Here is a 25,405-nt window from a genome sequence, read left to right on the forward strand (position 1 = left end):
AATTTTCTGAAGAATATCTCAGGGAATGTTAAAATTATTCTCTTTTATTGGTAATTCTTTATTTAAAGGTAGGGTTGACTGATTTTCTGTTCTTTTAAATTTTTGCTCTACAATTTCCTTGTCTCTAAAATGGGTCAAATTTACATACTCTCTACTCTCCAATCATAAGCTTCTTGAAGATGTATTGAAGCTGCTGATAAGCCACAGAAATTACGTATATGTCAGCATCAATATTTTAAAATTTAGCTGTATGATCATTTTTGACTTTTGATCTTTTGATAACATTTCATTAATTACTGGTGACATTATTCTGTAGTCAAAATGAAAGTATCAAAATACCACAGTTGCAACCACTCAGTTACCTTACTGCCACATATTCATTTTAACTTGCTCATTGTTAGGGCAAAATATGGAATATGAGAGTGATTTATGTTGTCCTTTTAGTAACTGTGAATTTACATTGAGTGGGTGGAATCATAATTTTTAACAGTTGTCTCTGGATGGTAAGATTATGGGTATTTTTTTTCCTTATTCTTATCTTTTAGTGAGCCTATTTTAATTTTATCATGGTAAAAAGTCAGAAGAAAAAATGTAATAGAGCCCAGGGAATGTGGCGTTTCAACTGTATCCATTTTCAGTAGTAATATTTAAACATTTAATGAGCGTCTAGTATATCTAAGTAATGTGCTTTTTGCTGACCATGATGAATGGGTAAGATTCAAAACAAATGAAACACACACCCAGATGTATGACTTTGAAGAATTTAGGTAATTCAGTTTACATGACATAAAAATTGGGAGACAATGGAGAATGAAAAGATTATCAGAGTTTTCAAGGGAGAAAGGAACCAGTACTTATTGAATGGGTACTATGTGTTATGTTACAAGATTGTCAAAAGAAGTTTACAAGTTTGATTTTATTAGCCCTGTTTTACATATGAGAAAACTGAGCAAAGCAACCTGTCCCAAGTCCGTATAGCTAACAAGTGGTAAGAGCAAGATTTGACTTCAATTCTTTCTAATTCTGTCTAAGACACACCTGTGGCCAATTACAAGCGGAAGGTGTTGGGAGTACAGGTAGAACAAAGAGAAAAGAGTTTGCTAACTCAGAAATGTCACAAGTGAGAGGAGCAGAAAGAAATCTAGCCAGGACAGAAGAGCTGTGTTAGGAACACAATTCAAGGATACCTTTCTGTGCTATAGAAATGGATTTGGGAAAAGAATCAGTAGACATTTTTGACCAATAGAATGATATGATGAAAATTGTGAAGATACTTTTAGCAATTTGCATTGTTTAAACTTTTAGCAGAGGCACCAAGTCCTCTGAAATCTGTGGTCCAAAATTTCTTCTGCATCCACTCCTTTTATTGTTACTGCATGAATTAGCGACTTCCCATTGAGTCCTCAAAGTTCTGATTCTCAGAAATACCATTTGACCCAGCAATCCCCTTACTAGGTATATACTCAAAGGATTATAAATCATTCTGCTATAAAGACACATGCACACATATGTTTATTGCAGCACTATTCACAATAGCAAAGACTTAGAACCAACCCAAATGCCCATGAATGATAGACTGGATAAAGAAAATATGGTACATATACATCATGGAATACTATGAAGCCGTAAAAAAGGATAAGGTCATGTCCTTTGCAGGGACGTGGATGAGGATGGAAACCATCATTCTCAGCAAACTAACACAGGAACAGGAAACCAAACACCGCACGTTGTCACACATAAGTAGGAGTTGAACAGTGAGAACATATGGGCACAAGGAGGGGAACATCACACACTGGAGCCTGTTGTGGGGTGGAGGGATAGGGGAGGGATAGCATTAGGAGAAATACCTAATGTAGATAACAGGTTGATGGGTACAGCAAACCACCATGGTACGTGTATACCTGTGTAACAAACATGCACATTCTGCACATGTATCCCAGAACTTAAACAACAACAACAAAACCTCTGGTTCTTTCCCCTCCCTTTCCTCTTCAAGCCTCGTCCTACTCCATCAGTGGCTTTCAAATGGTCTTTACCATGACCCACAGTAAAAAATACTTCTTCTATTGCAACTCAGTGTATACATACATACACAACTGAACCATACATTTCACCAAACACGTTTTCCTTTTTTTTGTTTTTATTATTTTGAGAGAGAGTCTCGCTTTGTTACCCAGGCTGGAGTACAGTAATGTGATCATAGCTCACCGCAGCCTCGACCTCCCTGGCTCAAGCGATCTTTCCCTCCCAGCCTCCTAAGTAACTGAGACTCTAGGTGTGCATCATCACACCCGGCTAATTTTTCTATTTTTTGCAGTGGTGGGGTTTCCCCCTGTTGCCCAGGCTACTCTGGAACTCCGCCTCAGCCTCCCAAAGTGCTGAGATGACAGGCATGAGCCACCACACTCAGCCACTTTTTGCTCTTATTTGCACCACACCATGGTGTTTTTCATTTCGTTCCATTTTATTACAGACAAAAATGATGGTCAAGACCTACTAAACTGATTTTATTATCCACTAATGGAGTAAATGGGATGTTTACGCATGTAACATTGTTTCACTGCCCACAAAAAAAAAAAAAAATTGTACTCACATTAATTCACTTTACTCCTACAACCACTTACAAAGTAGGTGGATGCTTTTATCTGCCTTTTTATAGATGATGATTCTGAGGCTCTGGGAGGTAAAGTGGCTTTCCCACAGACACAGCTGAGAGACATTTGAGAGATGGGTTGTTACTATGTGGATTGTAGCTGGATGGCGAAAGAGAGAAGGCCAGTCCCGTGTAAGCAGTTAGTTCATTTGGAATATCTTTACTGAGCACCTACCCTGTGCCACGCACTGTGCTAGCCCCAAGAAGACAGTGAGTATATGGGAAATAAGTTTAGCATGAGAAAAAAACAGAAGAAAAAATGTAATTGGACCCAGGGAGCATGGAGTTGCAATTGTATCCAATCTCAGAAGTAATATTCTGAGATCCTCCAGGAGCCCAGACCCTGTGGGAGGAGTCTTAGGGATAATGTTGAAGTCTCATAAAAAGATAATTGAATCTTAAGGACATGGTTTTTATTATATTATGTGCTGGCATCTAGGCAGAAGTGTCTGATTAAGAGATGGAGTAATTAGGGCCATTAGGGATCGAAGTCTGGGGAGAAGTAGAATATCAGGGCCCTTGATAAAACCAGCACAGGTGGAGAAATGTGTTTCTGGTTGGAGGTGAAAAGGTGGAATTTGTTGAGCTGCTGAGTTAGCAGGGCTGTTGAGAGAGTACAGCAAGGGAGGTGGACGGAGCCTTGGGCAAATGTTGCAGTTAGGTGCTATGGAAAGAAGAGACTTGCTGACAGAGGCCAAAAAACAAAAACACAGGCAAAAGAAACAGGACGACACTACGGGGACGTGATTTTCACAGTCTCAAAGAGGAGAAGAAAATGGTATTTTGAATCATTAAAGGGTGTATTTATCTGAACTCCTTTTTTTAAACTTTCAGCTCTTACCTCTGGAACGAGAATCTTACTCCGTCATACAATTTTTGAGAAAATAAACCTATGTTTTGATTTTAGGATCATTATGATTGGGGACTTCGTGCTATTAAATCTGTCTTGGTTGTGGCTGGCTCTCTGAAACGAGGAGATAAAAATAGACCTGAAGATCAGGTACTGCAATGCTAATATGATTTTGCTGAGTGAGTAGCTGGCCAGCTTCACAGAAATGAAAGTATATGCCTGGATGGTGGGGCATGCACAGCACAACTTTTAAAAAGCATAACATCTATTGTTAATGCAGGAGATTTGAGGATTGGCATTCCTTATAAGAGGTCACAAGTGTTCTTGAGTACAAAGATATGAATCTGGAAAAGAAAATGTGATTTTACAAGTACTTTTGAAATAGCCCCAAAAAGTATTTTGACAGTCATAATCAAGTAATTCAGTAATCACTGATTTCCTCTGAGGAACATTTAAGAAATCTGAGTGAGTTGGGATGTTAATCCTGGAAAGTCAGTGAAGGCATAATGGGAGAAAGAACATCCATTTCATGGGACGTAAGATGGGCTTGCAGAATGAAACAGGAAAGGAGGGTGCCTGACACCAATGAAATGCTTGATTGGTTGGTCAGAGCTATTGGAGAAATGTTCTGCTCTCATTCCTGGAGAGAAATGATAACACATCATGGATTTTTCTCTTAAGTAGCGAGAGCAATGGATTTATGTGTTATCAGTCCATTTTCACACTGTTACAAAGAACTACCTGAGACTGGTAAATTTATAAAGAGGTTTGATTGACTCACAATTCCACAGGCTTAACAGGAAGCATAACTGGGAGAACTCAGGAAACTGACAATCATGGAGGAAGGCAAGGGGGAAGCACGGACCTTCTTCACATGGTGGCAGGGGAGAGAGAGAGTGAAGGGGAAAGTGCCACACACTTTAAAACCATCAGATCTCGTGAGAACAGCAAGGAGGAAATCTACCCCCTTGATGATCCAATCACCTCCCACTAAGCCCTCCAATTTGACAGGAGATTTGGGTGGGGACACAAATCTAAACCTATCAATATGTATCACCATGTGTATGTGCAATATGACTTGAGAAATAGCAAAAAAAAAAAAAAAAAAAAAAAAAAAAAAAAAAAAAAAAGGTCCTTTTTTAAATTGAGGGATATTTATTATGTATTTTTCTACTTTGCCAATATTTCTCTCTTTTCCTCTTAATTTCCTTGTAATTTAGTACTAGGTCAAGATTTTCTTTCGTTTATTTGTTATCTTGCTTTTTAAAATTTTTGTTGGAATGCTTAGCTCTTTCTGTAAAAGTTATCCTGACGTTTGAGTTACTGCTTTTAAAATCTTTGGCTTACAGCTAAGATAGAACAACAACAACAAAACTAAAAATGTTTGAGATTATCATTCTAAGATTCGCAGAGGACTTTGGACAAAATGATCTGATGAGCTTGATTAATTTAAATTCTGGAGTTTGAGGATTCAAGAGAGAAGGCCCTTAGATTGTTTCTAAAGATCAAAACAGATCATTGGCAGGGAAGGAAAAGGCCTCTTTGCTGTTCTTATTCTAAGGATTGTCCATGGTATCAGTTCAGCCTTCTCATGTTCTGATACCTCAGTTTTAAACATTTAACCTCCCTATTGATAGAATGCCATCTTAATGGAGAACAGTAACAATATCTCATGCTTCACATATGAGGATTAAAAATAACAAACATCTTTAGTTCTTCAGGTGTTTGTTAGAACTTGTTTTGGCTTTTTTATAAATTTTTTTTTTTCCCCTAGGTACTCATGAGAGCATTAAGGGATTTCAACATGCCTAAGATAGTGACTGACGACATCCCAGTGTTTCTTGGCCTGGTCGGTGACCTGTTTCCAACCCTGGATGTGCCCCGGAGGAGGAAGCTGCACTTTGAACAGATGGTCAGGCAGTCTACCCTGGAGCTCCGCCTGCAGCCTGAAGAGAGCTTCATTCTCAAAGTAAAAGGAGCATTTGCTTTTCATGGCAGCTGTTGGGATTGTCAGTTGAAATAATTGTGGCTAACTGATGCTAAAGCAAGATGTTAACTTGTACCCTAAGCTTAATAGGATCTTAATATATGCTTTCAAGCATTTTCATATGGCAGGATTAAGTAAACATAAGTATTTTAGTAGCCCCACTCTGTAAGGTGAAAACAGATATGATTGACATGGCTTTAAATGTAAGCATACTTTTAGTTAGGTTTAAAAACTTGTTGATTCTTGGAGACATGCACTAAAAATGTACTTTGTTCTTTCCTCCTTTTTAGAGAACATTGGAAGTAAAATCATTAGTGTATGCTTTTAATGAGGGAAGAATGACAACATGTATGAGAATAAGTTAGGTAGATATTATCTGACATATCAAAGCCTTGTGCATATTATTCAGTTTGAATTCAGTGAATGCATGGACATTAAACACTGTATACATTATCCATTTTAGATATTCTATACGATATAAATCATTACTCAGTTGTAGATGGTGATTGGCTATGTACAGTGTTTGTTCAAAACTTCATGAAGAGTTAACGATTTTTGTAAGTAACCCCTGCCATATACTGAGTACTGCATAAAATCACGGTTTGGCTTTAGTCTTATCCCTGTGGTCTACATGGGAAATCCAGGAAAAATTATACTTTTCACTTATGGTCTATTTTAACTTTCTGTGAACGTACTATTGTCAGTGGGGGCTGGTCTGGGTGTAAGGAAAGAAGAATTGGGCAAAAATGGTAGGTCATCTTTTTGTCACCAACTCATTAAAGGAAACCAGCAACTGGCTGTTTGCTCTGCAGGTTGTCCAGCTTGAGGAACTGTTGGCTGTGCGGCACTCGGTCTTTGTGGTTGGAAATGCAGGCACAGGGAAGAGTAAGGTATAGTAAATTGCCTAATAGCTTACAGCTATGGAAAGAACATTTGTCGTTATTGTGGTTTGGCCTATTTTCAATGCTACTCAAAAGAATTCCCCACCATGAAGCCTGCCATAATTTGGGGTCAGAATCTGAGACTCTAATCTTGCTGCTTGATCAATTGATCTTTTCCATTATATTGGGTCAGCAGTGGGGAGAACAAGAAACAAATAGAGCATTGCATTCACATAGGAAAAGCAAGCTGACATGAAGATTGAGCTTTCCACATGAGATTTTCAGTATCAGATGAAGGCATTTCGATACACGCCATCCTACCTTACGCACCTTTCAGTACATTTATGCTTGGATTCTTTTATCAAAGATAAACATATTAAGAGACTGTGGAATAAGATATCTGGCTGGAAGATTTGATTGGCTCTAGCCACATTTATCAAACCTATTTTCTTTTCCAAGTCATCCTTGATTCTCCTCCCCACATCATTCAGAAAAACAAACCCAAATATTTTCCTTCAGTACTCCCTCAGAAATATAACCCTCTATATGGCCAAACAAAACCTAAAAATAAAAGGAAGTGGCAAAACCCACATTTTTGAGGTACCTATTACATGCTGTGCTAGGTGCATTATGTATGATTTACTCTGCACAACAATGATATACTATGGGTGTTATTATCCCCATTTTTAGTTCACCGCTTGATTTTGTTTGGTCTTACTGACAGTCCTGGCAACATACTTATTTTCTTGGTTGGCAGACGGTATATGCAGAACTGCATGCATTTTAATTCAGGATGCTTGGGTATAAACATACTTGGTAGCCAACAGCTAAAAATAATCAGATTGAGCATATGAGATTTTAGAGGATGGCAGTATATGGAACTTGCCAGTATTTAGATCAGAACCCAAAGTGGAACAACTGTAAGATAAAAAAAAAAACTCTGTGTAGACATTTTTCTAGTGAAAAATATAATAAATGAAATATTAAAGTAGATAACTGATAGACCTGTAATTATTTTGTTAGAGTAAGTTACAGATGTAGGCCACAGTTCAAGGAAGGATAAAATCAAATTCCATACTTTCCAGTAGATTAATGGTTTCTAAAAATATAAGCTTAATATTCCTAAGGCATTTACTTACTTTCTTCTAGTCTTCACCAGTTCTGTTCTACTCAACAGGTACGTAACCCGAGATACCCGGAGCGCTGCAGCTCAGGGTGACGTTCTTTAGCATCTTATCATTTCAAAGTGTTTGTCAATTGTTTATCCGTTTTTTCAAAACCCCTGTGAGTAGGGGTTTTGTCAGCATGATAAATATCTAAGACAAAAGCCACAGCTTTTCAAAGGAGCAAAAGGGAGAGTAAGGGCAGATATTTGACTGAAGGTATCAATTAATTGAATAGACATACACTGAGCACTTGTTCTGTGAGTTCACATTCTCAAGGCTTTTCCTCAATTATCAGGATCAGGGTTTCTCAGCCTCAGCACTGTTGACATTCTGGACTGGGTAACTCTGCTATAGGGGGCTATCCTGTGCATTGAAAGATATTTAGCAACCTCCCTGGTCTCTATCCACTAGATGCCCAGAAGTCCCTTCCCCTTTCTTCCCCCTAGTCAAGACAGTCTGTTTTTGAGAACCACTGCCCTAAGTCGCTAGGTCTCAAAGCATGGCCAGACCAGTGTCATTGGCATCAGCTGGGCCCTTGTTGGAACTGCACATTACTGGCCCCACCTCAGACCTACTGAAACAGAAGCTCTGGGATTGGGCCCAGCAATCTGTATTTTAATACCCTCCAAGCAATCTGATGTAGGCTACATTTTGAGAGAAACCAATCTTGCTGATTCAGGCAGGGTAGAATTTTTTTTTTTTTTTTTTTTTTTTTTTTTTTTTTTTTTAGTCTCGCTCTGTCACCCAGGCTGGAGTGCAGCAGGCGGCGTAGATTTTGTAATCAACATGGATGCTTATTTATGTATGGTCCTCCACTTGGCACACATGATTAAAAATCTCAAATGAGAAAGTGACTCCCTTTACTCTAAATGGTTCAAAGAGTCAAGTGAACTGATTCTGTCTCGCTGAGTATTTGTAAGATGAAGCTTTTCAAGATGGTAATGGAAATGCACATATGTGCATTTTTCCCCTTCTGGATCTTAGCGCACACAGAGCATCTAGGAGCATATACTGAATAAGGAAAACTCTTCAGAAATCTTTTACTTTCCATTTGGCTTATGTTAGTATTAATTTTTTTTGGCTCTTTCCTCCTTCCCCTCAGATTTTGAGAACACTGAACCGAACATATGTTAACATGAAACAGAAGCCGGTTTGGAATGACTTAAACCCTAAAGCTGTGACAACAGATGAACTCTTTGGTTTCATACATCATGCTACCCGAGAATGGAAAGATGGCAAGTAGTATTTCCCCTTTAGAAGTGCTAAAATTTTTTTTTCTATCCAGAAAGCTGTTTTTCAATACAAGCCAATTTTAGTCATAGTCACAGACTCACTGTTTATATGTTGGCATTATTGGAAATATAGCAGATCACAACAGCATTTATAATGTATAAATTAAAACTAGATTTGAATAAGTACTTGATTTGCATTCAGTGGATTTGTACTCAGAGCTGTTGTATTTTATCCCACGTCAATTATGTCAGGGCTCCCTGTAAATCAGGAGTGAAGTCAACATGAATGCCTCAGGAAACATCTATAAAGTACCTGATACGAGACACTGACTGAAGTTCAGGCAGACGTTCCAGGTGCCAGGGACAAAAGTAAATAGGGCATGTTTCCTGCCCTGAGAGTATTTGTGAGCAAACAGATCCCTTTGTGACAATCTGTTAGGAGTTCCTTTTACAGTAAATGTGCTAACCTTGGCATCATCTTTGAGGCCTGTCTCCCTGTCACACCCTACATCCAACCTCACAGCAAATCCTATAGGCTTTACCTTTAAAATGTATGTGAATTCCGGTTCTTCTCACCTTCTCCATAGATGCCACGTTAGTCGAAGCCACCATCATGTCTCGCCTGTACTACGGCAGTGGGTAATCTCCTCCTCCTGGTTTCCCTGCAGTTCATTTGACCTAAAGCAGACAGAGGGGCTTCAAATGTTACTTCTCTGCTTTTGATTTCAAGTGGGTTCCAATCACCTTTAGAATCCAACCTTTTCCATGGCTTATAAGGCTCTATGTAATTGGATCCCTGCCCCCGTCCCCAAATCCCACCATCCCTGACTTCGTTTCCCACCACTTCCTATAATCCATTCATTCTGGCCTCTTTGCTATTCCTTGAACTTGTTCCCATCACGGGACCTCAGCACCTCATGTTCCTGTCATCAGCAACACTCTTCTGGATGCCTGCATGACTTGCTTCTTTATCTTGCTTCAGCATCTGGTCAAACGTCACATCATAGAAGACTTCCCTGATGGCTGATCTAAAGTAGAAATGCAAATCAAAATCACAATGAGATAGAATCTCACACCAGTCAGAAAGACTATTATGGAAAAGTCAAATGATGCTGGTGAAGCTGTGGAGAAAAGGAACCACTTACAGACTTGGTGGTTCAGTCACTATGGAAAGCAGTTTGGAGATTTCTCAAAAAATTTAAAACGGAACTACCATTTGACCCAGCAATCCCATTACTGGGTATATACCTAAAGGAAAACAAATTGTTCTACCAAAAAGACACATGCACTCATATGTTCATTGCAGCACTGTTCACAATAGCAAAGGCATGGAATCAACCTAAGTACCCATTAATGGTGGATTAGATAAATAAAACGTGGTACATATACACCATGGAATACTATGTAGCCATAAAAAAGAACAACATCATGTTTTTTGCAGCAACATGGATGTAGCTGGAGGCCATTATCCTAAGTGAATTAATGCAAAAACAGAAAACCAAATACTGCATGTTCTCATTTACAAGTGGGAGCTAAACATTGGGTACGTGTGGACATAAAGATGGGAACCATTGACACTGAGGCCTACTAGAGGTGGGAGGGAAGGAGAGGAGCACGGGATGAAAAACTACCTGTTGGTTCCTATGCTTACTACCTGGACGATGGCACCATTTCTATCCCAAACCTCAATGTCACACAGTGTACCCATGCAACACACCTGCATGTGTATCATCTGAACGTAAAATAAAAGTTGAAATTTAAAACACAGTAATAATAAAGCAGGACACCTTTTGTCATTCTCTATCCTCTCGTCTTGTGTACACTCCTTTTTCTGTGGGACAGTTTTTGCTGTCTCAGGCTAGCTTCTGTCTTTTTGTAAAGAACTATGGCAGGGAGAGTACCTATCTATTTAGGCTGAAAAACTGTGGAAACTCTTCGAATCAGTGACTATTAGAAAAGTTTACTGGCTGCTTTATGAATCGTGGTGGCAAGTTCCATTAGATACTGTCACTTTTGGCACAAAATATGTCACAGAGGAAACATCATACATGCATCAAAACAATTTTGTTCACAATTCTATTAGATTTACTAGAGCTTGAAAAATTTGCAACTGTTAAATCTGTCACATCAAACACACAATGCTTAGATATGTACTAATGGCAAAAAGGACTGTAGATTTAAAATGTTATTGCGTATACATCTTGTTAAGGAATGATGAGTTACTATCCCATTGAACACATTTCTGTAAGAGATGTATAGTGCTTCTGAATGCTTTAGCGTCAGAATTTTGCCCTTGAAAATTGGTATAGAAAAATGGAGAAAGGGTGAAATAAACAAATATTTGATCTAAAATGAATACTGAACATACGTGTATGAAGAAGGATCATGTCTTCATTTGGTGTAAGTTTTGAGTTTTATGTACGTTACCTTCTACAGATCCCACAACTGTTCATGAAGGAAAGTTTTTGTTATCTCTGTTTGGCATATGGGGAAGCTCAGTCGTGGAAGTTAAGGGTCCTTCTCAGTGAGGTGAAGCTTGCACATTGGTAAATAATAGTGCTGGATCTGGAACCCATGTGTGACTCAAAAGGTGTTACACACTGCTCACTAGAAAGAGGCAGCAAAATCGTTTTTATTTAGTTAATAAAAGAGCTTCCAACATGAATTATACCAATCTATTGTAGAAATAAACAGCACTCAACGACTTTATATATTAGGATTGTTTACTCTTGTTTTATAGGTCTCTTTTCATCCATTCTGCGAGAACAAGCAAATCTTAAGAATGATGGACCAAAATGGATAGTCCTGGATGGAGATATTGACCCCATGTGGATTGAATCACTCAATACTGTAATGGATGATAACAAGGTGAACAAAACTTCAGTTGTAAACCTTAAATATAACATCCTGAGTGTATTAAGAGTTCCATTCACTTGTTGGTGTTAATACTAGTTTTTGCTCATTAACCTGGGATTCTTTATGTAACTATTATTTCGGTAAGTGCTGTTTTCCTGGTAATTTTTTTAAATTTCACCATTAAAGAATTTCAAGGAATATGTTCTCTCTGTTTCTTTGAATGCAGCCACCTTTACTGAGAGTTAGATACAGATCTAAGAATTTAGTTTACACATCTTACCACTTTCTAAGAGGTAGGCATAAATTATTATATCTTGTCATCTTTAAGTATAAATACTTAATGAAAGAATGGGTTTGTGCTATATGATAATTGAAATTAACTAGTTCCTATGGCTATGGATTGAGTTAAAATGTTTTTCCAAGCTTTTTGCCACAGTTAATTCAGCATTCCCAGCAAAAACAAAAGGTGATGGTACAGGTCTGTGAGATATCATTCAAGCAACACAGGGTCTATTGTTGGGGTCAGCAGAGAGAGATCAGTAATCATCATTACTCCAGAATAGATTTAGTAACCACCTTGAAGTAACAGTAATTACTGCTTACTCAACTGAGACACTGTTCATCATAAAATACAGGTTTGGTATCTTTATACTTGTGTAAGTTTCTTTGGACAATTGATAATCATGGTATTTCAGATTCTAAAGAAAGTTTTTTTACGGTATTCAGGTCCTTTCATGTGATTAATTTTTATAATAAATGTCTTATCTTTGGCTTAGTAATAAAATTACTACAATTATGTAAAGGTTGCCATTCACAAGTCCATTTAGGTGAGTTTGTTCCTCAAGGGTCAGTCAGGTCATCTCAGGGGTGAGCTTAGATCTTTATTCAGACTGCACTTCTGATTCAGGACAATGAGCCCACAGCCTGTGGTACTTCTGATAGGGGAAAGTACTTGTTGCTTCTATATGTTTGCAGCATTGCTTTTGCCCATGGGTGACAGTGCACCTCTGTGCACCGCTGTGCTGCTCACTCCAGGTGCTGACCCTCGCCAGCAATGAGCGCATCACCCTCACTCCCTTCATGAGGCTTCTGTTTGAGATACATCACTTAAGGAGCGCAACCCCGGCCACTGTTTCCAGAGCTGGTATTCTGTATGTGAACCCACAAGATCTGGGCTGGAATCCGTGAGTATTTCTTTTTTGTTTATTGTAGTAAACTGTATGTAACATAACATTTACCATTTTAATAAATTTTGCTTAAGCACATTCATGTTGTTGCACAGCTATCACCACCATCCATCTCTGGAAGTTTTTTATCTTCCCAAACTGAAACTCTTTATCCACTAAACAATAACACCTCATTGTCCCCTCCTCCCAGCTCTTGGGAACCTTCGTTCTACTTTCTATCTCTATGAATTAGACTACTCTAGGTAGCTCATATAAATGGAATCATACAGTGTTTGTCTTTTGGTGACAGGTTTATTTCACTTAGCATAATGTCTTCAGAGTTTATCCACGTAGCAGCATATTGCAGTATTTCCTTTTTTAAGGCTGAATAGTACTCCATTATGTGTATATACTGTATTTTGTTTACCCATTCATCTATAAATGAACACGGATTTCTTCTACCTTTTGGCTATTGTGAATAATGCTGCTGTAAACATGGGTGTACGAATATTTCTTCAAGACCCTGCTTTCCATTCTTTTGGGTAGAACTCAGAAGAATTGCTAGATCATATGTTAATTCTAATTTTAATTTTTTGAGAAACTGACACATTGTTTTCCACAGCTGTTACCCATTTATATTCCCATCAACAGTGGACAAGCCTTCTAATCTCTCCACATCTGTGCCGGCACTTGTTATTTTCCTTTATTCTAACAGTAGCCGTGCTAATGGGCATGAGGTGATATCTCATTTTAATTTGCATTTCCCCGATGGTTAGTGATGTTGAACATCTTTTCATGTGCTTATTGGCTGTTTGTACGTCTTCTTTCGAAAAATGTTCACGTAAGTTCTTTGCCCATTTTTTATTCAGTGCTTTTTAAAATTGTGCCTGGATCTTGTTAAAATCTTAGTATAAAATTCTAAATATTTATATGCTCACTTGAAGGTATTAGCAATTAAATTTAAAGCTAATGAATTAGGCTAATTTAAAGATAATTAAGTTAGCACTGGAATGCCTTTGTCATTTTTACTTGGACATTACCTGATTCACATACCTTGAAGATGTTAAGAACTCAGTAAATATTTGTTGAGTAAGTGAATAAATAATGAAAGCTTATATGGAACACTTATATAAAAAGAAATCGCTTAGGTTATGTATGTTTGCATGTATATATACTATGCATATATGAACAGTTGTAATGCTTTGATTTAGAGCAACTTTACGGTGCCCAGTTGCTTACTCCTCAAATGCTTACATTTTCTACAGTTCATTCTGGTTGTAACTTGTCACCTCCAGCATTTGCACTTAGAACTGTAGGAATCGCTGAGCTCTGCCACTGAACCCATGCTTGTGCCTGGCATGCTTCTTATGTCAGAAATCTTTTGTTTACCTCTCTGGACACACTCTCCAGCCTTCTCACCCTCTTCTGTGGTCTGTATGGACCACATTAGTGGGCTCCTTGCCTTCCGGCTTCTGGTTGGTTTGGCTAATGAAGAATCCTGGCAGGAAGTGAGAGGGAGAGAGGACAGTGAGGTCAGGCTATTTATTCTCCTTCCCAACAGGGTCATGTCAGGATGGTTCTGTCTCTCTGTGACTGCAGGTCACAGCTCATCTTATATCTCTCCATTAAGGATCTTTCCTTCCAGGTTCTGGCAATCCTTCATTCTCTTGTCCCTCCAGGCATAGGTACAGTAACCATTCCTTGTAATTACTCTCTTGGCATGGTACTGTCCCTTCCATTTTCTCTACTCCTTGCCCACACTTCTGTAACTAGTCCTTTTATTGATCCTTCCCTTATTATCGTGATTTGGAGATGACATCTGTTTCCTGCCAGAGGCCTAACTGATGTACTTCTGCAGGCTGCCTTTCCTGTGTGTACTGATGCGCTCACTAAAAGTCTCATTCCTTACCTCTGCGGCATAGTAGAGCCATGCCCAGGCTTTTGCTTTTGACAAAGTCTTTATTGGATATGTTTTGGAGAAGGAGTGATTTTCAAAAGTTTTAAATGGAGTGTTTTTCTTGGGATAATAACTCCTTTCCACACTTGGGATTCTGTCTCCTGGGATGCTTCTATTGGTTGGGAGCTACCTGAGGGAGTTTCTACAGCAGCCCTGACTCCCTCTGTACAGAGAACCTGGGCACTGCATTCATTTCCTTCATGAGACCTCTTACCCCTCCTGGGTGTGCCCTGATTGCAGTAGTGAACCTCACAGCTCCCGAGGCATATGTCATTCAATCTCAATCCTATCCTGTGGAGATTTGTGCTCACAAAAGCTGGGTCCAAATCTCTGTTTAAAGAAGGACTTTCATGTAATACATCAAAGGTCATGGGTTGGCTAAAGAGACACCCAATTTTTATTCCTAAGAGAGTCAAACAACGCTGTCTTCACCATTCGATTTTGCTTTTGGGTTTTTTTGTTTTGTTTTATCCAAAATTATTGGGTAGGTGTTAATTTTCATGGATGTGACCAAAGAATTCATCCAGGTCATTTTCCAAAATAATGGAAATCTTCTCTAAAAGGTATTTTTCTATTTTCACCTCCCATTGCAATAAACTTTCAATAAGTCACGAAATAGCTATTTTAGGATAAGGGGTATTTTTTCCTCTCCATAGTTATTGGAGACCTTCACATCTTACTTCAAGGTAGTTATATTAACAAAATGATAGCTTTATACATATTAATTCATTTAATACTCAGTTACCTTCTGAAATAGACATAATTATTAGCCCAGTTTTCCAAGCGAATCTCTTAAGTCTCAGTTGTCAGCAATGCTTTTTTCAGAGTCAAAACTTTGAAATAAAGTTCAAAGCTATAGAAAAGTTGGAAAGGTAGTACAATGCACAGCAGAGACGCTTTTCCTACAATCACTAACCATTTTACCACTTTTACTTTCTCTCTCTTTCTCTCTTTCTCTGGCATAGAGGCACATTTTCTACTTTTATTAATGTTTGCTGAGATATATGAAACTAAGATGGAGACATTAAGACACGTCATCCTGGCCGGGTGCGGTGGCTCACGCCTGTAAATCCCAGCACTTTGGAAGGCCGAGGCGAGTGGATCATGAGGTCAGGAGATCGAGACCATCCTGGCTAACCCAGTGAAACCCCATCTCTATTGAAAATACAAAAAATTAGCCGGGCGTGGTGTCAGGCTCCTGTAGTCCCAGCTACTCGGGAGGCTGAGGCAGGAGAATGGCGTGAACCCAGGAGGCGGAGCTTGCAGTGAGCCGAGATCACGCCACTGCACTCCAGCCTGGGCGACAGAGTGAGACTCTGTCTCAAAAACAAACAAACAAAAAAAAAAACAAAAAAAAAAGTCATCCCTAAGTCTGATTATGAAAGACTAGATACTGCTAGATGACTCTTGGAAGCCACAGCTTTAGATCATCCTCTTTCTTCTATTACTTGAGCTTAAAATATTCTTCTGGCTTTGTATCACTAATACTTGCACCTATATCAAATGAGCGTATTGTCTTCTTTCCCTACAATCCCAATGCCTCATATTTGGATACTGTATATATTATAAACATGCAACTTCAGAAATAATTGGTATACACTGCTAGTCAGCATGTGCTGCTGACTGTCTACCATTTTTCCAGGCCATGGTGAATGACAGAGAACTCAAAACTTGCTCTGAGGGTAGACTTACAGTTTGTTCAATTCCTTCTATCTGATACAACAGGATCCAACCCCAGAGGACTGAGTAATAAATAAAAAGTTTTCAGAGGTCTGAGAACTTTGGCTACTCTAGAAAGTTTAGAAACCACAGGGTTTTAGACTTCACTTAATAAACCTGGAACAGTTCTGGAGGAAGGAGGAACAACTGAGCTGCTGATAGGAGGACTCATTTGCAAATTCTGGAAAGCCAAAACTCTCTGTTAATAACCTGCATGTTGCCATTAAGATGATACATTGGGGCATTACAATGTAGCCGTTTCCTGAGGTGGGGCACCAATGTGGGTGATCTTTTCTGTGGGCAAGGAAATGCCGTTTTAGTATGCCATTTTCAATTGTATGTAATATAATAGTAGTCATGTTCACATCTATCACATCTTTTAAAAATCATAAGGAATTTTTTTTTGTGAAGCAGTGTTGCAAGAATTGCACACAAGTGTAGCTCTATAGCTTCAGTGTTTGCTGAAGGGTAACAGTTTCTCCTTCTAAATTTACCGTCTTTTAATGTGTATTTTATTCCTAAGCTATGAAAGTTTAGCAATAATTTCTACATAAATTTTTAAACTGTCCAGCAACATAGCCATTTTTACTCTCTATCCTGTGCTGTGTGGTGTGATTGATCCCTAGTAGAGGTCATTTATCTGATTCTCCCACACACACACACTTTTTTTTTCTCTCTCTCAAGCAGAATCAGCTCTTACCACATCTCCTGGTTTGGTTGGACTGACTTTTTTCTGGAGCAACTCTCACTTGTGGAAGTAATTTGTGCAAAAGCATCATTTGCTAGTGGGCTCAGTAGATTTTCTCTGAGACTTTAGTTGCTGCTGATATGACTCCATGAAGTCGCTATTACCTGCACCCTAAGTGCAAAGCCCACTTCTTCCTTCTGGGCTACTTTTTGAAGTTACTGCTCCTAGTGATCCTTGCCATGGCTTTCTGCTCCCACAGAAACCTGGAAGAAACTTTGTTGGGAAGTGGGGTGTAGGTTTTGTTATATCCATCAGAATCCAGGATGCCAACTCTTGTGCCCAATGGGACACTACTGCCTTTAGGAGAAACACAGGGAGATGGAGCCGCAATCTAATCCTGAGTTTCCCAATGCCACCAACTCTGTACTAATGAGTAACATTTATTGAGAATTTGTCAGATGCTAATGTAAGCACTTTGCACATGCAAACTTGCATAATCCTCACAACCACCCCAGGAGGTTCATATTATTACCATCTCCATTTACAGAGGAGAAAATTGAGGCACAGAGAGGTTAAGTAAGTTGCCCAAGGTAACAGTTTAAAAATGGTGGAACGGAGATGCATATCCAGGCAGTCTCACTTTAGACTTTCCTTTCCCTGGGCAATCCTCTTTCCCCTTTCTTGATAAGCTCTAGATACAAAAATTCCACTTTCCACTCTGGCAGCTGATATAGGGTAAAATCAGTAGTTGAGAGGGTGGCCTTCATTCCTTTGTCCCCAGGCACTGACACCTGCTTTCCATCGTTCCGCAGTTCCCACTGTCACTACCACACAGAGACACTCTATCAGGTTACTCTTATGCAATTGGACTTCTACTGAAACCCATTTATCTTAGACCTGAAAAAGTTTTGACAGTTGACATTTTATAAATTTCATCAGAGTGTAACATAACTGACTGTTTAATAAACTCTATTGTGAAGCCTTGCGAAAAGTGAAAGTCTTGCCTTAATGTCTCCTGATGCTCAAAATGCAAGGTGTAGCTGAAATTGACCTGTGGTCATACTGCTTCTCTGCTGACTGCTAAATGTATTTATTCCCCCTGCTTCATCCTTAATGAGAACTTTCTGAGGGATTATTTTTAGTTTAACATCATACATTTTTGCCCTGTAGACTACTATAGGTGCTACTAAGTCATGCTTTGTTTTACTGATAAGTATTATTTTACTAATACATTAAGGATATTTAATGTATCAGATTGATAACATTTTATGTTTCAGATTACACACACACACACACACACACCCAAGCATGAAACGCCGTGTCAGAGCCACCTATTGGAAACTCATTTGCAGCTATCAGATTGGAGTTACATTTAGTCCACTGAAAAAGGAGGCACTTTGAAATAGCCCCTATGGAATTTTCATCTTTTTATTTGTAACTGATTTCTCATTACTAAATAATTGATGCCAAGATTAATCAAGAAAAATCACAAGCTGTTTTCATAAATAAGGCCTACACTATGGGAATAGTTTGAGCCCTTCAGGAAATGACACACTGCACTTCCTCATAAATGCTCAGTAATGGTCTACTTATATTCCATTATGTTTGGCTTCTAAGTGCTATTAGGAGTTTCTTTTACAGTCTTTTCATTAAGGTAAAATGGCCATTAAAACAAGTTTTTAAAGGACCATTTTAAAATATTTGCAGTTTGAGAAATAGAACGAACTCACTAAACGTGTCCCTGAATTGTTGCACCAAGCTGTGTTGAAGGAGGAAACTTTTGACTTACTGAAATTCTGCTTTTCAAGCCTAGTGTTCAATAAAAGCTTTTCTGTGTTCCTTTTCAGGTATGTGGCCAGTTGGATAGACAGAAGGCGGCATCAATCAGAAAAGGCCAATTTGACTATTCTTTTTGATAAATATGTCCCCGCATGCTTGGATAAGCTGAGAACAAGCTTTAAAACCATCACTTCAATTCCTGAGAGTAGCCTGGTGCAGGTTTGTCTTCGGTTACACCATTTAACATTCCAGTCCTGATGCGGTAGTGTTTGTTGATCAAGGCAACAGAAGTTCTTGCTTGCCCAAGAAAATGAGAAGATTTCTGGAACTGTTAGATTGCCCCAACCCTCCAGCCCCTGCCCCCGCCCCCCATGTTCTCTGGAGCTTTTTGCAAACCTCTATCACATTCTGTTGGCGTTTGAGTTTGTGCTGTCCTCCTTTTCACAATCTTGTGAATGAAGGTTGGAACCAGGTTTTATTGATTTTTTTTTAATATCCCCAGATAGCTCTTAGCACATAGTAGGTGCCAGATATGTGTTTGTTGAACCATTGTGTTCCTTTCCAGTGTCTTTGCACAGAATTAGAACAACAAAGTTTCAATAGCTTTATTTATTTTTCTGGTTCCTAAGTAACTTGCCCAGAGAAGGTGCTCAGTATGTTTTCTGAATAAAATAAACTTGTGCAATTAAAGATGCCAGCCCGTGAGTAAGAGAAAGCCTCTGAATTCTACCACCTAGGTGCCACCGCTCACAGACCTCCCCCTCCCAAAAATATTCATGGAGGCGTGTCAGTCTGGATGAAGAGTTCATAATATCCCAGGGATATATTTTTTCTCATCTTCATCTTGAGACAGATGGTAAGAGTGAAGGGCACACATGATAGGTTGTCATGGAAGCCAATGAAAATAATTCACAGCACACAGAAATGAAGGCTGTGATCTTAATCTCAGCATGAAGAGAAACTATCCCCAGCCCTTACAAGCAAAAAACTTCATGAAAGGTTTACAATTTGAAAACCCCCCACACCCCTTTTTTCCTATAGGAGCAAAATTGCTTTCTAAGTGCTTTGTTACCATTAAGTGAGTGCCTTACCAAATTTGTTTGATGCAAAATTAGACATAGTCACAAGCATAATAAGAGAAAGTTCAGGTTTTTTGATAATTCACACACCAATTAAATAAACGATAGTCTTCAACAGTAATTATCTGAGGTATAATTTATTTCTGAAAGCAGGTCTGAATTTATTCATTATGAATTAATTATGTAGTTAGCCTAATTAGACTTCCTCTGGTGTAATACTTGCAAAAAAGCATGATCGTGTTCTTTCTCAAGTTGACTTATGTATTTGTGTGATTCTCTGTGGTGTGAACTTTTCCATTCAAGAGTAGTGTGAAAATAGGTCAGTAGGAATTAATATGACTTCTGCTCTACTTCTTTATTTCACTGTATTCAGAAATGGCATTTAATTTTTAGCTCCTTTTAAGCTGTTGTTTTATAGAGTAATTTCTCTTCTGTGGTTACTAATAAGTATGGGAATTTGAGACAAAGATGAATGTAAGAAGATAGTAACCTGAAATGGCTATCTTGAGAAATTAATGCACTCTGTTTTCGGATGTATGATGCCTCTTTAAATTTGGTAAGGTGTATTAACTCTTTCAGATTGTGCATTAAAGTGTGTTAAGTGCTGACACAGAACTCAAAATGTTTCTCAAGTACTGTGGGAGAAAATAGAAGAAACATGGCCTTATTCATGTGCTCATCTCAGCAGATAGCGTCACGTTGAGAGCCTTCAGTCTTTTTTGTTTTGATTTCAACAGTTCCTTAGAACAACATGGCTTCTACTAAAAAGTAACGAAGCCTCAGTTTTACACTGTGTTTCTTAATAGCAAATTGGTGGGTTTTATTCTATTAAAAGATTATTTCAAATTGGCAAATGTGGCACAACGTGAAATAATAGAAATCAAGAAAGAAGATTTAAAAATGTAGTAAGTGCTCAACAATTTAAATGAAAAGTATTTCCCCATCTTTTGTGGCGAGGAAGGAAAGGCACACACACGGTGCTGACCTGATTTGTGATAGCTTGCGTTGCTGTGTGTATAACAGAGATGAAAATCTATCTTTGCCTGCAAAAACCGGGGGAAGAGTCTCTTGAGTTTTTAGGATCTGTAACAGTGCTAATTAATGACAACTTTCTGTGCTTTAGAGAACTAGCCCCCAAACCTGTTCATTACTGGTTATTATTGCACATGGTGAAGTCCCCTGCAGCGGCCGCATTCCCCTCGTTGCTGACGCAACTGCCCTAAGCATGGGCTAGGTCTATTAGGACCGCCCAGCACGTTGCCATTTCACCTGGAGGGTATGAACATGTGCCTGAGTTCCTGAACAGCATTTCTTTCAAGGTTAAATTTAGTTCGGTGTCCAAAAAACTGCCACAGGCCTAAGCTGCCAGTCCAACATTCTAAATTTATGACAACAGGTGGGAAAATGACTGCCAAAGCGCTTACCGAAAGAGGTTTATCTAAATGTCCAACAAGAAGGAAATAGTAAAATAAATGCCTGTTCATCCAATGGAATCTTCTGCATCCATTCCAGTGATGGTGTAGAGCAACACTTATTGATAAGGAAAGATGTCTTCAGTTTTTAGTCGAGGAAGTGGATTATAGAATACTATTTAGAAAATGGTTTCCTATGTATAAAAAGGTGAATACAGATATATGCCCCTTTTTTTTTGCTTACATGTGATTTTTGGTTTGTATACTGATTATTAACTGGAATGTTTAAATTTTTATTTTTAAAAAATAGTTTGTTATTACCTAGATCATTTTGGTTGAAAGGGACAAGTTTTCTACTGTTAACTTAGACACCTAAGGTGGTAATTTTTGTCTCTCCCAATGTAGCAAATCACAGTTGGGAAACGATGTACTCTCTTAAGGATAGAGTGGAGTTGTAAAAATATTCTTTGAACTTACTCCACTATTTGAAAGATGTTGCCTTATTTGACTATTTCTTTTTCTTTAGACTATATGTGTTCTTTTGGAGTGCTTGCTAACTCCTGAAAATGTGCCTTCTGACAGTCCAAAAGAAGTTTATGAAGTCTATTTTGTATTTGCTTGTATCTGGGCTTTTGGAGGCACCCTGCTACAAGATCAGGTATGTTTAGAAGTAGTTTACAGGACCAGTTTCCAGTCTTGTGTGGGACAGGGTCAGGGGGAGGTTAAAATATGTGATCCATACCTTTTTGTTATGTTATAGGTCTATACTACTTGCCCTGTTCTCTCCTAAGTCTGTGCATTCTCTAGGTAGTCCCATCCCTGATGGTTCTAACCCCAGCTGACAATGCCAAATCCATACCCTCCAGCCTGGCTGTGTCTTCTGAACTGAAAGTTCTGTGTTCCAGCTGCCTCTGGGGCTTCACCTCCAGCATGCTCTTCTACAAGAAATCCCACTCAGCGTGCCTGAGACAGACCGTCTCCTCTGCCCCATACTCCAACTTGCCCCTGCTCTTCCTTCTTTTCTTTTGCTACATTCTTCCCGGTAGCTCCAGTTAAAAACGTGGGAGACATCACTCTTCCTGATTTCTGTGTCCTGTGATCTCAGACCCTTTTCAGTTGCACCTGTAAAATAGCTGCCAACCCTGTTCCCTCTTCTCCATCCCTGCAGCCTAAATTCAGGGGCAATGCATCTTTAGATTGCCCTGGCTATCATAGTGTCTTAGTAGCTCAGATCGCCATAACAAAATACCACAAATTGGGTGGCTGAAGCAATAGAAATTTATTTCTCACAGTTCTGGGGACTAAAAGTCCAAGATTATGGTGTCAGCATGGTTGAGTTCCAGCAGGGACTCTCTTCCCACCTTTCAGACCCCCACTTTCCCGCTGTGTCCCCATGTGACAGAGAGAGAAAGACATACTGGTTTCTCTTTTGACGAGGATACTAAACCCATCATGAGAACCCTATATTCATGACATCGTCTAAATCTAATTATGTCTCAAGGCCGCACCACCAAATACCATCACACTGAGGGGTAGGGCTTCAAAATATGGATTTGGGGGTGGGACATGGAGGGGGCACAATTCGGTTGTAGCATACGATAACCTTCAAATTGGTCTCCCTGTCTCCAGTCCCTCTTGCTTCTAACCAGTCTCACACACTATTCCCAGGATAGTCATTTGTGAACCATAGTCAACCCTGGGCCAATTTCTTTATCACTGGTCTTTTTTTTTTTTTTTTTAGCTGAAAGTGAAATATTCATGCCTGTACAGATTGCTTGCATAGCCCTTTTGTGGCTTCTGATTAACACTTGAGACAAACATTTGCACCAGCACACATATCCCACGAACTGCTTAGGCCTACCAAAGTGCAAAGTGGGAATTATTCAACTTTAGAAATTTGCAGATCTAATTGCCACCATGTACCTCTATGTGTAATTTTTCTCCTGTGATCTTTACCCTGATTCTTCAAGCTATCCTCATTGCACAAGTAAAGTAAAGCTCAGAGGGGCAAAGTAACTTGTCCAAAGTCACGCTGATGGGAAATGGCAACATCAGGATTCCCACCTGAGTTTCTTTCTCCAAAAGCCACACCTTCCATGGTACCTCAGGGCCTCTCATGGTTCATAGTGCTTCTATGGGTGCCCCTGAATTTTTACACGAAAAATAGGTAACACATTTTCCAGGCTTCCTCCCTCTTTCCAGGTGTAAATGGGGTATTTACACTGAAAGGCATCACAGCCAAGAGTGACCTATATTGCTGTTGGTTTGCTCACTGTAGATCAGAAAATAAATGGTTGATATAATCTGTTGGCCAGTTCCACTTCTCGCCACTAAGTTACCATAACTCGTGCCTATTATTATAATAATATATTTGGAATTCACTTGGCCTCCTAGATCTTATTTCAGCCATTCTCAGAAGCCAGATTCCTTCTGTAATTTCCAAGTGCTCTCTAAAGATTAGCAGCCGATACTATGTGAGTGAGAGTCAAGTGTTCGTGTCGGGGACTTCATGTGTCTTTCTCAGAGGCACAGTTTACAACATGTGTGGGTTTCTTGTTTATGGAAGCCACATGCAGACAATAGGCAACCCTCCTCATCCACCAGATATTTCTTTCAATATTTACCACAAGTTTTCTCGCTTTCTAGGACTATAAAATCAGTGGGATGTTGACAGCGGACATCTTCCCCCTCCTGCTCATAACCCCTCACCTCCCTCCCAGCTGACCCTCTTTTAATCTTTCCAATTTCCAAATGTATCAGCCTTCCCCCCCCTAGTTATATAAGCTGGAAGCTGGATATCACTGGCACCTTCCTTTCTGTAATTAATAGTCAACATGAGCAGCAGCAGCAGCTTAAAATTTTCAAAAGGGCTCTAACTACAAAGCATTCAAAAACAGGCCATGATGTTGGCAATATGCGTGAAACAGACACAAGAAATGTTCTCAGGATAGCCACTTGGTAGCTTAACAAACTGAGTGCCTAATATGTGTCAAGGAATATGCTTAGAGCTTTTCATAGGGTACCTCATTTAATCTTCAAAAACAATAAAACCCTATATGGATTGGTACAACTATTCTTTTACAAATAAGGAACTGAAGCTTAGAAAGGTATATTAATCTGCTTCCAAGTACAAAGCTAACCCATGCCTCAGCCAGGTTCAAACAGCAGCTGACTGACTTAGGACCTGTGTTCTTTAGTCGTTGCAGCCAACCTCCAAAACGAGTTTCAATTCAAGCTCATCTGAACTCCCATAAACCGCCATCATTTCTCACGTGGCTTCTGAAGTAGCCTCCTCACTGGGCTTTCTGTTTCTACATTTGTTCTGATAATTCATCATCCACTCAGCAGTCAGGGTGATTTTTTGAAATGCACATGAAATCATATTATACACTCCAGAGTTGAAAACACTTGAATGGCTGCTTATTGCCTTTAAGATAACATTTCAAATTTTAATTCTGTTTATAAGGCCTCTGAATCTAGCCCTGCTTAGCTCTTCCTGTTTCTTCTTCTGCCACTCCCTCCCCCACTCCCCACCCTCCCCCGCCGCCCGCCCGCCCGCCAGCTACGGGGTCCAGTTTCTTGAACACACCAAGTTCTTTCATCCCACAGGAATTTTGTACGTGCTGGACTCTTCCTGAAATGGCACTTAAAGATGACTTCCCTGAGCATCCAATTAAAATACATTGCCTCTGTTACTCTCACTTATAGCAAACCACTTTCAAGGCAACTGTTGATTTCTGCATTTGTTGACTTAGCCTCAGCTGGATGACACATCTTCATATTCTTCCCCTCTATCTTCCCCATAAACTCCGTGAGAGGAGAGACCCTGTTTGTTTTCTTTTCTACTTTAGAACAAATGCACTTTAGTTGAATGAATTAATGAATGAAAGATTTGTCACCAAAATCATTTTGCCTATGTAGTGGTTAGGTGAAGCAAAGTTTGATGTAAAGTAAAAGTTAAATGTAGTCTGCCTACAGAG

General features: G+C 39.2%; 1 protein-coding gene and 1 long non-coding RNA gene across 2 annotated transcripts in view; one reads left to right on the top strand and one right to left on the bottom strand.

Moving 5' to 3' along the window:
- LOC105475673 (uncharacterized) overlaps positions 1-9,139 on the bottom strand; it is a 30,991-nt gene extending 21,852 nt beyond the window's left edge. Inside the window, exon 1 of the long non-coding RNA XR_011622226.1 lies at positions 9,083-9,139. This is a non-coding gene — a long non-coding RNA (uncharacterized lncRNA). The remainder of the gene's footprint in view (positions 1-9,082) is intronic.
- Positions 1-25,405, top strand: part of LOC105475674 (dynein axonemal heavy chain 11) — a 373,683-nt gene that overhangs the window by 157,401 nt on the left and 190,877 nt on the right. The window contains exons 37-44 of the mRNA XM_071094928.1: positions 3,561-3,653; positions 5,278-5,472; positions 6,303-6,380; positions 8,640-8,772; positions 11,510-11,637; positions 12,661-12,809; positions 19,003-19,153; positions 21,952-22,083. Coding sequence (XP_070951029.1) covers positions 3,561-3,653; positions 5,278-5,472; positions 6,303-6,380; positions 8,640-8,772; positions 11,510-11,637; positions 12,661-12,809; positions 19,003-19,153; positions 21,952-22,083 — 1,059 coding nt within the window. The remainder of the gene's footprint in view (positions 1-3,560; positions 3,654-5,277; positions 5,473-6,302; positions 6,381-8,639; positions 8,773-11,509; positions 11,638-12,660; positions 12,810-19,002; positions 19,154-21,951; positions 22,084-25,405) is intronic.

Source organism: Macaca nemestrina, chromosome 4, assembly GCF_043159975.1.
Source record: "Macaca nemestrina isolate mMacNem1 chromosome 4, mMacNem.hap1, whole genome shotgun sequence".
Lineage (NCBI taxonomy): Eukaryota > Metazoa > Chordata > Mammalia > Primates > Cercopithecidae > Macaca > Macaca nemestrina.